Genomic DNA, 12,941 nt, shown 5'->3' on the forward strand with positions numbered 1-12,941 from the left:
CTCGACTAGGCCGAGTCCCAGGATGTGCCATTCCATCTCTGACTCTCAAAATCACCGCTTCCTTTCCAGGATCATTTCACCCATGTCTCACCAGGGTTTCCATTACTTCCCAGACACCAATAATCCAAACTTCCAGTTCTATTAATGACCTCACTCCCAATTTTTCATCCAAGTATGTTAGGATTCCCCTACCTACTCCGTGGTCCAAAACGTCTCTCTCCAACTGGCTTGCCTCAAGGTGTCCCGGTCTCACTTGTGGTGCTTATACTGGGCCTGCCTCATCTCCCCACCGCCTGGTTTTATTGGGCCTTCCAAGTGTCTTTCAAACAGCCTGTCTACTCCTTCCTGTACCCACCCTGCCTGGCTTCCTCATATTCTTGGATAAATCCAACTCCTCTCAGCCCATCCTCTGTCCAGCCTGCCTTCCCTGCTTCAATTCAGAGTCCCACTGGTGCATGTGCAACCCCTCAGGTGCCTTTGTTATAGTCAGGACGGGTCCCTGACCCACTCCCAGTGCTCTCCTAGACAGCGGGGACCAGGCACGAATTCGCCCAAGTCCTAGTACTCACCGTGGGCCAAGTCCACCTTCACCTCTACAGGGATTTGCAATCACATTTTTCACTTCAGACTTTTTAATGTTTCATACAGCGATTATGGTGCATTCAGGAACCCAACCTCCCAAACCCCACTAGGAGGGCCCCCACCCATGCCCTCCCACCCCATTTGAAGGCCCCAGGGTTTAGGGCGGAGGAAGGGGAGGTAACCACCCATCTGGGACTGACCCCAGAGACTGTCCCTGCCCTGCCTCCCCCTCCCCAGGGTTTAGGGGTTAACACCTGGGCATAACCCGCCCCCCCCCCCACATGCCCGTCCCTGCCTGTGCACATAGACACATTATGGCTCCTCGCTGAGTTGGTCAGTTCCTGGCAGGGCCCCTACTCAACAGCACCGAGTGGGATGGGGGGCAAGAGGGCTAGGCTGGGGAGACCCTGAGACGGAAGGAGGCCCCAACTATGGAACTGCAGGAAGGAAAGAGTGGGGGCCCCCACTTGTCCATCTCCCAGGGTCTCCAGTAGTCCTCAGGTACCCCCGCAGCCTGGGATGGCAGGCGGTGGGGAGGGATAGGGGTGTGTGTGTGTGTGTGTGTGTGTGTGTGTGTGTGTGTGTAGGAAGGCGAGTAGTCGAGGCATGCTTGCCCTTAGCCAACCCCAGGATCTGGGGGTGGTCAGGGTTCTGAATAGGGGCTGTGTCCCTGCCTTGGAAAGGCTGGGGGCAGGGCTTCATTGCACAAAATACTTTGGGAGGGCCACGGGGGGGTGGGGCCCAGCCAGTCTGTACAGAGATATTGCATTTAAAAAATGAAAACCTCATTTAAAATAATTAAAAAAAAACCAACAATGAATGAAACAAAAAAGGCCCACACAACATGAGGCAGGTGGGGCAGGCAGGAAGGCAGGCAGGGGGAACCTCAGACCCAAGGCATTGCCACATCTTGTCTGAGTTGAGATCCCGCGCCTGAGCTGGCCGGACCCCTCGCTGGCCATGGAGTAGTGGTCCTGGGGGAGGGTATGATGGGGAGGGCTATAGGCCTGGCCTCAGTGTGGGAGGCTGGCACGGCCATGCTGTCCGCCGGCTACTACTAAGACAGAGAGAGAGACAGACAGACCAGGTGAAGGAGCGATGAGAGCTTTGTTAGCACCCAGCAGACAGGCCAATGGATGTTTGGACAGGCAGCAGGGAACACGTGGGCAGGCGAGCATGATCAGGCAGGTAGGCAGGCAGCAAGCAGGGAGGATGCAGTTGGGGGCTGCCCTGTGAGGGGTGTGGCATCCCTCCAGCTGCTGCCTGCTGGGGCCTGGGTCTGTGGCTTAGAACTCGGTGTCCACCACACGGAAAGCTGGCCTGCCTGCGGGCGAAAGCAGAGCGGATGGCTGTTGGTGAACAAGCAGGTAGATGGATGGGGCAGGGAAGAGGGCGAGGGCCACACCTACCTGAGTCAGGCAGCGACGAAGAGCGAAGGTTGGCCTCCTTTTGTAGCTGGATCTCCTTTAGTGCAAATATGGAAGTAGCTGTGGGTGGAGTGGAGACAGAAGTAGGAAATGACCATGGGGTCATCCAGAGCCACCTCCCCTGAGGCCCCACGGGGGGAATTAGAAAAAGCTGCCTTTTCTTTGAGGGGCTTGACTTTCATCCGTGAAATAATCCCACCCAAAAACTAGCTACAATTAGGAAAAATGGAATATGAACTATTACATGGCACCAAGAAAGCATTATTATTATTTTTTATTATTAATTTTTCAAGTGTGATAATGGTATTGTAATTATCACCTAACTCTAGGTGATTGGATGGTGTTTGGGATTTGATTTGGATTAGTCCAATGGGGAGATATGCAAAGTGGGCCAAGTTTTTTTAGGTGCAATAATGACATTGTTAGGTTTAAAAAAAGATTTAATAGATACATGCTGAAATCATTTACAGGTGAATAATATGTCTGGGATTTGATTCAAAATAATCAGAGGGAATATAGGTTAGACCAGATTCACCATGAGTTGATGACCTGATAGAGAACTTGGGGACTCATATTAGTATTTGGTCTAATACATGAACATATCTAATTAAAAACGCCCATATTAAAAAGTTTTAAAAAGTCAGATGTAAGAAGAGAACACCCCGTATGATTCCATTTCTGCAGAGTACAAGGAAGGGGAAATTTATCTAAGCTGTTAGAAGTCCATCTAGTGGTAACCCTTGGGGAGAGGCTGGGAAGATCTGAAGGAACCTGGGGCACTTTGGGGGAGCTTCTCACATCCTGTTTTCTGACCGTAGGCCTGAGTCACGTGTGTGTTGTGAAAACTCACTGTGCTGTATACCTTATGACCTGTGCATTTCTCAGTACATACTTTACAAGAAAATGTTTACTCTAAAAAAGGGAAAGTGATACTGTACCTATTATTATGTATATTTGGAAATTTCCATGAAAGGTAAAAGGAACTGAAAACTAAGCAACTTGTTTGTAATAAACACGTCACACACGTGAACAAATGTGTACCCCCTTAGAGGTGATGTAGCAGAGCCCTGCACCACCTGCTCGGCTGTCTACAGCAGTCCTGTTTCCCACAGGCCCCCCCCCCCCCCCGGCCCTCCCTTCCCCAGCTCCACTCACTGTCAGGAAGTTTGTGGATCCGCTCCCCCAGACTGAGGAAGAATGGGTGTTTCATGGCGTCGTCTGCAGAGATGCGATTGCGACCTTCAAACTGAGGGGGGGGGGAGTGTTGACACTTTCACAGAGTAAGCCTCTCTTCCTCCCCACCCCGGGGCTCCGTTTCCCCACACCCCCAGGCCCCAAGGCCGACTCAGGAAGTGGTCTCACCTGCAGCAGCTTGGTGAGGAGATCAGCCCCATCGCTATCAAGTCTACCACAAGGACAAGGGGACCTGCTTTAAATTGAGTTTGGGCACTCGGGCCCTCACACACACCCAACCCCCCACACCAGCCTCACCGTGGTGCGTGGCTCAAAAGGGCCTCGGCACGGTACTTGGGGTAGTTGTGTGTCTTGAACTCTTCATTGGATTGGATGCCCGGCCACGTCTCCTCCGTTGGGGTTCCTGGTGGGAAGAGGCATGACCCTGAGCACCTCAGAGGGCCTCGCTGCCGGTCCCCACCTCTGAGGGCTCCCGTCTCCTCACCCAAGATGCGGAAGATGAAGTGTAGCTGCTCCTCCACCGTGGAGCCCGGGAAGAGGGGGCGGCCTGTGGCCATCTCGTAGAATATGCAGCCCACGCCCCTGGCAGGGAGGGCACAGTGTGACTCAATGGGGAGGCAGCTGACGGGTGGTGGGCCACTGTGACCAAGCCACCCCCTTCCCTGCACGGCCCCTGCCACACCTCCACTTGTCCTCACCACATGTCAATCTGGGTGGAGTAGTCTGTGGACCCGAGCAGGATGTCGGGGGGCCGGTACCACAGGGTCACCACCTCATTGGAGTAGGTCTTCGTTGGAATTGACTTGGCCCGGGCCAGACCTGGGAGGTGGCGAGAAGGGGCGGCTGGGATTGAGGTGGTCCTGAGCAGGCTGGGGGACCGAGAGGAGGTGGTCATGGGGAAGGGGGAGGCTGGGAGAGTAAGGCTGGGGGGGATCTCTGGGAAGGGAAGGCCGAGGGTACCAAAATCAGCCAGTTTGAGCTCTCCTCTCTCGTTGATGAGTAAGTTCTGGGGCTTGAGGTCTCGGTGTAGCACCTTCTGCCGGTGGCAGTAGGCCAGGCCACGGAGCAGCTGGAACAGGAACAGCTGGGGACCCAGGAAAGGCAGGCGGAGGTCAAAGAGTACCCGGCACCCTGACTCCCAACAGGCACTGCTCCCCCTCCCAAACACAGACACTGAGCCCAGAGCCTTGTCTCACAAAGAGGACAGGGTCCCAATGTCCTGCAATGGCTCCCAGCAAGAAAGCCAAATGGGGCGTCGTTTCTGGGGGATTTGTGGGGTGGACGGGGTGAGTGAGTGGCCCTTGTGCCCCTGCTTGCTGCCCCACACCCACTTTCACGTTGTGCATGTTGATGATGTTCCCACAGTCATCCAGGTACTGCTTCAGGTCCTTGTCCTGAAGAGAGAAGACAGAGGGTCACATCCTGTCTGGCCATCACCCAACTTCCCCCGGGGACTCACTGCCACCCAACCTTACCAGGTACTCAAAGACAAGGGTGAGGGACTTCTCCGTGTGGATAATGTCATGTAGCGTGACGATGTTGGCATGTTTGAGGTCCTTAAGCAGGGACACTGCAGGAAACATGGGGGTGGGACGGGAGAAGAGTCAGGGTTTCCTTCTCTCCCTGTGCAGTCTGGAGTGGTGACTCACAGCCACCAGCGCTAGCCCACCTGATGCCAGGAAGCTATGTCCCCATGTTCCAGATGTGGCAACTGAGGCTCAGAGAAGAGTAGGGAACAAGAACATGGGACTGCAGCCCCAGGATTGTGTGACACTACATTTCCTAAACCCGTTTTTGGTTTCTGGAAAGGGGCCTGGCTCCAACCCTCAGGCCTGTAGCTTCAGATGAAACCGAGTTTGCACATTCGATGTTGATGCAACTCAAATCATTGCATGTGATGTTCTGACTAACTACTGTATCAAGTAAGTTGGAGAGCACTTTCAGGGATGTCCTCGGAACCAAAGCAAGAACCTTGCTTTCCAATTCTTCTCCAAACAGGACCAGATTCCTGGTTACCTTGATTATTACCTAGATATGTGAGTGATGGGCACTTTCTCATGAAGCCCCGAGTATCAGGAGGGAAGTACCAGAACCCCCAGTCTCATTATGGGGGGGGGGTGTGCGCACACCATGGGGAATGCCCAGCAAGCCTGGGGCAGATCTTCCCGGATGTCTGTACCTTCTCGGATGGCGGTGCAGGGTGCTCCCTCTTCATGTTCCAGTCTGATCTCCTTGAGTGCCACAAGGTTGTCTGTGAGCTTGCTTTTGCCTTTGTAAACGGTGGCATAGGTACCCTGGCGAATGAGGAACAGTTATAGGAGAGAAGCTTGAGGCTATAGGGAGTTCCCACTGATCCGCACCCCCATCCTGGGCCTCCTGGCTGCCCCTCACCTCGCCCAGCTTGTCCAGCTTGATGTAGGTCTCCAGTTTCCCAAAACCAATCTCAGACTGTGGAGTAAAGGACACAGGTTGAAGCAGGCTCAGGGAAGGGTATAGGGGGGAGGGGAGGTAGGGAAAGAGGAGGAGGAAGAGGACAGGAATAGCAGATACTCACCAAGCTGACACGGCGGAGGCGGCGGCTGAGGGGCTTGTCGAAGATGGGGCTATTGAGGGTCAGCTTCTCAAGGTAGCCCTCGGGCAGCCGGATGTCAGCTGGTAGTGAGAGGCGCTTGTTGATGTCCTAGCAGGCGAGACGGGAGAAACAGGAGCATGAGCTCCACCGCCTTGGGTCCAACCCTCTTTTCCAGCCCCTCCCCCGCCACCAGACAGGAGGGTTAAGCACCTCAGTGGAGATCTTGCGAGGAGGATGGTTGCGCATGCGCACCCTCACTGGTGACTGCACCTCATCTGAGGATGTGGCTGAAGCCTGGTCACTTTCCCCATCAGACCCCATCTTCAAGTCAGACCCCATCTTCAAGTCTTCATGTACAATCTCTGGTGGTGGCAACAGGGGGGAGGGCAGGCCAGGTGGAGTCAGGAGCCCCAGTACACCCTCTTCCCAACAACATTCGCTCATCACACAGGTGTGCATATGGCCCCCAGAGCAGCGTGGGGTCCCTTAGGGAGAGGGTGGCAAGGCCTACGGAGGTTCAGACAGGACAGGAAGGTTGAATGGGGCAGGGGGAATAGTCACCTAGTGCGGAACACCAGGTTCCAGGGGTGAGCTGAGACTGTGGCTAGCCTGGGGCTAGGGGCAGGCAGAGGCAGCCAAAGACCCAGGGCAGGCAGGCGCCAGGGGGCCTGAGGGTACTGGCAGAGTGGAGAAGCGTAAAAGGAGGCTTAGGGGAGCTGGGGCAAGGCCTGGGCAGCAAGCCAACAAAAGGGAAAAAAATGGAAATGAAAAGAACGCAAGTCTAAGAGGAGTTTGGCTGGAAGGCAGCACCTGGGAACCAGTCTAGGGGAGGAAGTGGTCAGTAGACCCACCTGGTGCAGAGCTGAGTAGTCCCCGCCCAGAGCACGGTTCCCCTGGGACAGCGCGGGTGGGGGCCTCTCCAAGGTCACTGCTACCACCAACACCACTCTCGTCCAGGCCTATCTGTTCAGGGGCACTGTTGGTCTTGTCTACACTTCGGCCCCCTCGGAGTGTCATTGACAGCTGCCGTTTGATCTTCTTCATCCGATCCATGGCGACCTGAGGGGGGGGGGCGCAGAGCATAGATGGGAATGGGATCCATGTTAGCATCTGCCTGACCATGGGCCCCCTAAAGCCCATGACAACCTAGTGAGGCACACTGACATGAACTTTTGTCAGTGCCTACCCAACCACTGAGGAGTACTGGAACCACTCAGGATTTCTGGAAACCTGGCATGGACAGGGACCTTTGTCAGTGCCTGCCTGCCTACCTACAGCCAGCCCCTGGGACCCTGCTCCTAAGTAGCCCACCTGAGTATCGAGTCTTGGGTGGATGGCTGAGGGCAAGGGTCCAACCGATGGAATGTTGGTTTCTATGGGGGCAGCCCCACTGTGGGAGCAGCAGGTATTCTCGGGTGCAGCGGCGGTGATGAACCTAGCCATGGGTGGGGAGGGGGAATTGCCCAGGACCTCAGAACAATTGACATAACCCTGGGCACGCCCGTAGAATGGCATTTTCCGCCGGCACCAGCCCAACATCACCCCCAACTGCCAAGGCAGACTGCTCTGTAGTATGGCTACAAGGACCTCTAACCTCCCCTAGCAACCATCGTCATGGTGACTAGTAGACTACGCCACTGATCTACCCAAGTGAGGGGTGTAGGGGGAGGAGGGTCTGGCCCAGACACAACCACTAAGTGGAGTTGTGGGGGGATCTCAATGAGTACAAGCTACCCTGAGGGCTGCTGGAAAGGTTCAATCAGGTTGGGATTCATAGGGTCTCACCCAGATTTTTATAAGCCAGGTCACATTTCCCCTGTACTTGAGAATGTACCACATCTCCCTTATCACCCCCAATAAATGTTCCAGTCCTCAATGTGGCCCATATGGTCTGACCCCATTCACCCCTATTACCTCTCTGGCCTCACCTGCCCCTCAATCACTGCTAGTTGCTGTTCTGCAACCACACCCAGCAGTCTCACCTCAGAACCTTTGCACTGGCAGTTCCCGTGCCAATACCTGAAATACCCTTCCCCCAGATTTCTACAACAGTTCACTCCCTCACCCGCTTCAGGCCATTGCTCAAAATTACCTTTTCCATGGGTAATCCTCAACAAATAACCCTATTTATTTTTTAATTAAAAATGTATTTTTTTTTATTTCAGAGAGGAAGGGAGAGAATCATTGACTGGCTGTCTCCTGCACACCCCCTAACTGGGGATTGAACCCTGACCTCTGAGCCTATTTAAAATCTCAACCATCCTGAGCTCCCTTCACCTTGTCAATTACCCCCCCAGAGTTCATCACCTCCTCAGAAATGGCACTATCTACTTATTAGTTTACTGTCTCCTCGCCGCCATAACTAGACAATCAGCTCCGCCAGAGTAATTTCTGTTTAGGTCACAGCTATATCCCGAGGACCTGGAACAGGGACTGACACAGAGTAGATGCTCAAAAAGTGCTTATGGCAGAAATGAATGAAATCAGGGGGCTGGGGACCTGGAACCAACCTCTACCAGAGTGAGTCCCTGCTGCTCATGAACAACCCCAGACAAGGTGGCATCGGCAGGAAGATGACCCACCTAGATGGGGCTGCTGGAGGGAACAGGGCCACCAAAAGGCTTAGGCTGGCCTCCTTCGGCTTCCACCTGGGCTCTGGGCCAGCAAGGAGGGGGAAAGACCTGGCCCAGGAACCATCTGGACTCACAGCAGGGCCTAAGATGGCCCTGGGCCCAAGGGAAGTGAAGCTAGATAGGAGGTCGAGGATGAGGCTGGGCCTGGATCCGAGGAGAGAAGTGGGTCATCTGTTACCTTGAAATCAGGTATTGCTCCAGCGGTCCCCACACCCTGCCTCTGCCTGCCTGACTTCACCACCCTCAGGAGGGGTAGAGGGGCCAGCCTAGTAGAAAGACCGCAGTGAAGAGGATGAGTTCCGTCCGGAGAACCCAGGAGGCTCAACACGGGCCCGGAGACTGAGGCAGGTGAAGTACGGCCAGCTCCGAAGACTGTCTTGTGTCTGCATGGCACAGATCCCCAGTCCATTTGTCTGCTGTCGCAGGGAACAGAGGAGCTGGGCGGGGTGGGGGTGGAGGATTAGAAGTAGGGCTGGATGGACAATGAGGAGGGAGCTAGAGGAGCTACGGGTCCATGACCTCTAACTGGAAACTCCAAGGGCTGGACAGGTTCCAGAGTTCAGTTTTCTGGGGAGTTTAGGAAGATGGGGTACAAAACCTTTGTATCATGCAACACCCCCAGTAGGGGGGCCCTGGGTGGGACCCTGTGAGCAGAGACACCTGAACATATTAACCTGAATCCTCTCATAATACCCAAGGACACTTACCTCCTCACACTACACCGAACCACTGAGGACACAGTCGTCACACTCTAAGTCCCATAGGATCACACCATCCTCATCCTGTCCGGACTCCCATAAGCACACACTGGGCCCTCAATGTCCTCCTTTTCTCCGTTTATACTGGACCTCCGGGAAGGCCCCTCTGCATTTTAACTGCTATCAGCACCTGCAATTACCCTTTATCTCTAACTGCCGCCAGCTCACAAAGCCCCAGCAGAGCCCAGAACCTTCAAAGTTAACTCCTACCACATTCTTGGGTCCCTCCCAGGCCCAGCTGCCTGTGAGCTTCTCCACAGCGCTCACCCCGTTAACACGCTGTTCCCCCTACGTGACTCTGACCCCTATTAACATGCACTTGGGACCCTCTACAGCTGACCCACATTAGCACCCACTGGATTTTCACACTGCCCTACATCCCATGAACACACAGTGAACCTTGCAGATCCCCGACCCGTTTTCGTCCAAGCTCAGACCCCTCCGCAGACGTGACTATCATCACCGCGTATTCTGGTCCTCCCGCTGTCCTGTCTCCGCCACCTCCCATCGGCACAAGCTAGACCTTCACTTCACCCTGACCTCTATTAGATCACACTGGGCCTCACACGGTGCCTCCCAGTAGCATACCCTGAACCCTTCCCCAGCCCTATCTCCAGGGTCAAGCACAGTTATAACCCTGAACCCTTCCCCAGCCCTATCTCCAGGGGCAAACACACTGTTATAACCCCGAATCCTTCCTCAGCCCTATCTCCAGGGGCAAACACACTGTTATATAATGGCCTGACCCTCATTAGTACACACAGGTCTTCGTTCAGCCCGAACCCCCCCCCCCCCCGCACTTAGCACACATTTCAGCCATCCATGGCAGCACACCTAGACATTCACATGTTCCTGTTCCTTATTCCTCTTTGCTTCAACTCCTCCACAGCTCTAAGCCTGGCTGATTCACACTCGGGTCCCTTCACAGCCCCGACCCTCCTCCTCGCACACTGGAAACCCTCAACAGCTCGGCCCCCCATTCGCACTCCCTGGAACCCCAACACATCGCGGTCTTCCATGGACCCAAGAGCACAGTGTCTTCGCAATATTCTCTCATTAGCATATTCCAGATCTCATACAGCTCTGCCTCTCCCCCAACTGGCACACACTGAAGGGCCCCCAAGGCCCTAAAGCCACATTGGCCGTCCCCCCAACTTCATGTATCACCCTGCCTCTTCTCAGCGCACCCTAGAGTCTTGCATCCCCGGCCCTCATGGACACACACACTGATCTCACACCGTCTTGATCCTGAATACACTGAACCTCTCACAGGGCTGACACTTCCTTCATCCACAACTGACAGCCATCGGCACAGGCTCAGGTCTGCCACCCCTCCCCCCCATAAGCACAGACGGGGCCTCACCCAGACTTTTGTTACCTCACGCACATACCCTCTGCGGCTATGACCCCCATGGGCAAGGCTCAACACTCTCTTCTTCCACCAGGCTGCCCTCCGTGAGCACACGCTGCAGTCCTCATGGACAAATAACCGTCTTAACGCCATCCTGACCCTCACCACACAGGGCCTCAAACCCTGACCCTATCAGCACACCTGGTACCTCTACCTCCTTAGGCCCCGTAACACCCAGAGGACCCGATTGGCGTAGTCAGCACTTCTCTGACTTCCACTCGCCCATTATCCACGTTTGGGTCCCTCCACCCTCCTGCACCCCCCGCCCCCACTAGCACACACTGGACCCCATACCTTACACATCTCTGATCCCTCCAAAACTCAGGCCCCCCCTTAGCCAACCTCGACTCTTTCACCACTCTGCCACCCATTTCTACACTCTCTAGGCCTTCGATCACCCCCCACCCCATGAGCAACCTCCCCCCCCGCCCCCCAGCTCCCACACTGGGCCCAGGGCGGGGCCAAGGTCAGGGAGGCCCGGAATGACCCCCTGCCCTGGTGCATTCTGGGCAATTCGCTGCGGGGTGGAGGCCCGTGCGGCTAGTGCAGCCCACACCCCCGGGCGCCGCCTGGGGTCTGGGTGGGTTCTCTGGAAGAAAGGGCAGCCCCCACCCCGCGTCTCGGTGACGCGCTCACCGGCGGGGGCGCGCGAGCAACCTCAGCGCCGCGGGGCCGGCGCGGAGGCGCCTGGGGCGGCGGCCCGCGCTGAGGCCGCGCGACCTCCTTCTCCTCCTCCGGTTCGCCGCAGGCGCCCGTCCCAGTAGTCTTCGGCCATGGCTGCTGGGCCCGGGCCGCCGCCGGCTGAGGAGGAGGAGGCGGCGGCGGCGGCGGCGGTGGCTGAGGCGGCGGCGGCGTCCCGCTCAGCCGGCCATGAGCTTGGCCGCTGCGGGCGATGCCCCCGAGGTGGTCGGCGCCGCTTCGAATCCGAGAGCTCACGGCGGCTCGCGGCTCGGAGCCCGCTGCTCGCGGCGACGCGGTGGCTCCCAGGGCCGAACTGCCTGCGACCCAACTACCGCGCGCGCCGCGCTCCGCGCATGCGCACGCACGCGCTGGCCGGGGCGCAGTGGGAAGGAGGGGACTCACCTCGGACCGCACGTACCAAAGACCCGTCCGCCGCGGGAGGCGGCGCGGCCATTGCGCGCCCACCAGGGAATGTGGCGCCAGCCCTGGGTCGGCTCCAGGGAGGACGGGAGAGGTGGCTTGGTACTCAGTGACGGTCTAGCTAGGAAACTGCCAGCGAGCGGGCAGCAGCTGGTGACCGGCGGACCGGTCACCGCTGCCCCCCCCTACTCGCTCTCACTTGGTACATCCCCAGGATAGCGAATGGGACTTTTGCAAGGAGGAAAAGGATAAGAGGAGGAGGCAGTCCGAGTCCCTGCAGGTGCCTTGGGAAGCAGGGACTTTAAAAGGTTCGCGAGGTGACTTTTCTGGGAAAGGCAGCCCGGAGAACCACTGGCCTTTACCCGCCCAGCTGCTCTCCCTCCCGCCCGCCCCCGCTCCCACACCGCTAGCTTATTCCCACTGTGACGGGGCGCGGCCCCGCCTTTGGAGGCTGTCGCCCAGCCAATCGGCTTTGCTCCCTGGGGTGAGGCCGGGCAAGAATGAAGGGCGTGGCTGAGCCGAGGAGGCGTGGCTTCGCTGCCTACCACACCTCTGCCTGGTTTTCGTGGCCGGGAGGCGGGCCCTCCTTTTTGTTCCGAGCTCCTTTCATCATAGGCCAAATATCCCGCAGCTGATTGGTCAAAAGAACGTTCAATCAACTTGTGTCCCGCCTTTAACCCTCCCTCCACCCTCTTTCTCAGCCCGGCTCACGGGGGTGGAGCCTAGGCTCCGGCAGGCGGACCTTTAAACAGTGCATCACTGCGCATGCTTGCGACTTGGGGCTAAAACCGGGGTTTCTTTTCCGCTTCCAAACTTTTGTTTGCTCCCAAAATTGGTGTTTCCTGCCACCTCTCAACTAGCTTTCCTTTGCCCGCCAGAGCCCTGCCCTTGACTCTCCTGGCTCTGTGGGTTTTCTTCCTTACTGGGTGCCTGTTGTGTCAAAGCATTGCCCGACAGCCCTAATCCCTCACCCCTCTGCCTGTAAAACTCCCCGCCAAGTCCAACTCACAGGGCAGCAACCTTCAGCAGGTCTTCCGGGACATCTCTACCCTGCGACTCAGCCCAAAGCAGCTTCACCGCCTGTCCTGGGCTGCCCTTTATGACAGCCTTGCTCACACCAGCTATTCAGTAAGGGTTATACTAGGCGAGCATGAGCAAACACTGTACCTGACAAGTCTTCTGTGAGCTAATCAGGGCCATGACTTAACTGGCCTCATCTCCTACCCTGCTTCCTCTCCCTCCGCTCCAGCCATACTAATCTCC

The 12,941-nt window shown here is 56.5% G+C and overlaps 1 protein-coding gene across 3 annotated transcripts; it reads right to left on the bottom strand.

Moving 5' to 3' along the window:
• Positions 1 to 1,732: 1,732 nt before the first annotated feature.
• On the bottom strand, positions 1,733 to 12,037 carry CDK16 (cyclin dependent kinase 16). Of its 3 annotated transcripts, none has more exons than XM_079764953.1 (16): positions 11,661 to 12,037; positions 6,627 to 6,834; positions 5,986 to 6,137; positions 5,758 to 5,883; positions 5,595 to 5,651; positions 5,383 to 5,497; positions 4,679 to 4,773; positions 4,535 to 4,597; positions 4,164 to 4,287; positions 3,902 to 4,022; positions 3,688 to 3,785; positions 3,501 to 3,606; positions 3,372 to 3,435; positions 3,165 to 3,255; positions 1,992 to 2,069; positions 1,733 to 1,906 (listed from the first exon to the last, which is right to left on the bottom strand). In XM_079764953.1, exons 2-16 carry the CDS (start codon positions 6,826 to 6,828, stop codon positions 1,869 to 1,871), a joined length of 1,530 nt encoding a protein of 509 aa, XP_079621079.1. In that variant the 5' UTR covers positions 6,829 to 6,834; positions 11,661 to 12,037; the 3' UTR covers positions 1,733 to 1,868. The 3 variants fall into 3 exon arrangements, with proteins under 3 accessions (XP_079621079.1, XP_079621080.1, XP_079621078.1); XM_079764954.1 differs by lacking the exon at positions 11,661 to 12,037 and adding an exon at positions 11,214 to 11,631; XM_079764952.1 differs by lacking the exon at positions 11,661 to 12,037 and having other exon boundaries at positions 3,372 to 3,414.
• Positions 12,038 to 12,941: the final 904 nt, after the last annotated feature.

This window comes from Cnephaeus nilssonii (genome assembly GCF_951640355.1).
Source record: "Cnephaeus nilssonii genome assembly, chromosome: X".
Taxonomy (NCBI): domain Eukaryota; kingdom Metazoa; phylum Chordata; class Mammalia; order Chiroptera; family Vespertilionidae; genus Cnephaeus; species Cnephaeus nilssonii.

Bases quoted from the DNA above. Each gene is read 5' to 3' on its own strand.
- CDK16 (XM_079764953.1), bottom strand. From the start codon at position 6,828: ATGGATCGGATGAAGAAGATCAAACGGCAGCTGTCAATGACACTCCGA. The intron at 4,288-4,534 runs GTGGGTGTGGGG...CTGGGTCCCCAG, and splicing joins TCAACATGCACAACGTGAAA to CTGTTCCTGTTCCAGCTGCT. The intron at 3,256-3,371 runs GTGAGACCACTT...CCCCCCCCTCAG, and splicing joins TCCTCACCAAGCTGCTGCAG to TTTGAAGGTCGCAATCGCAT.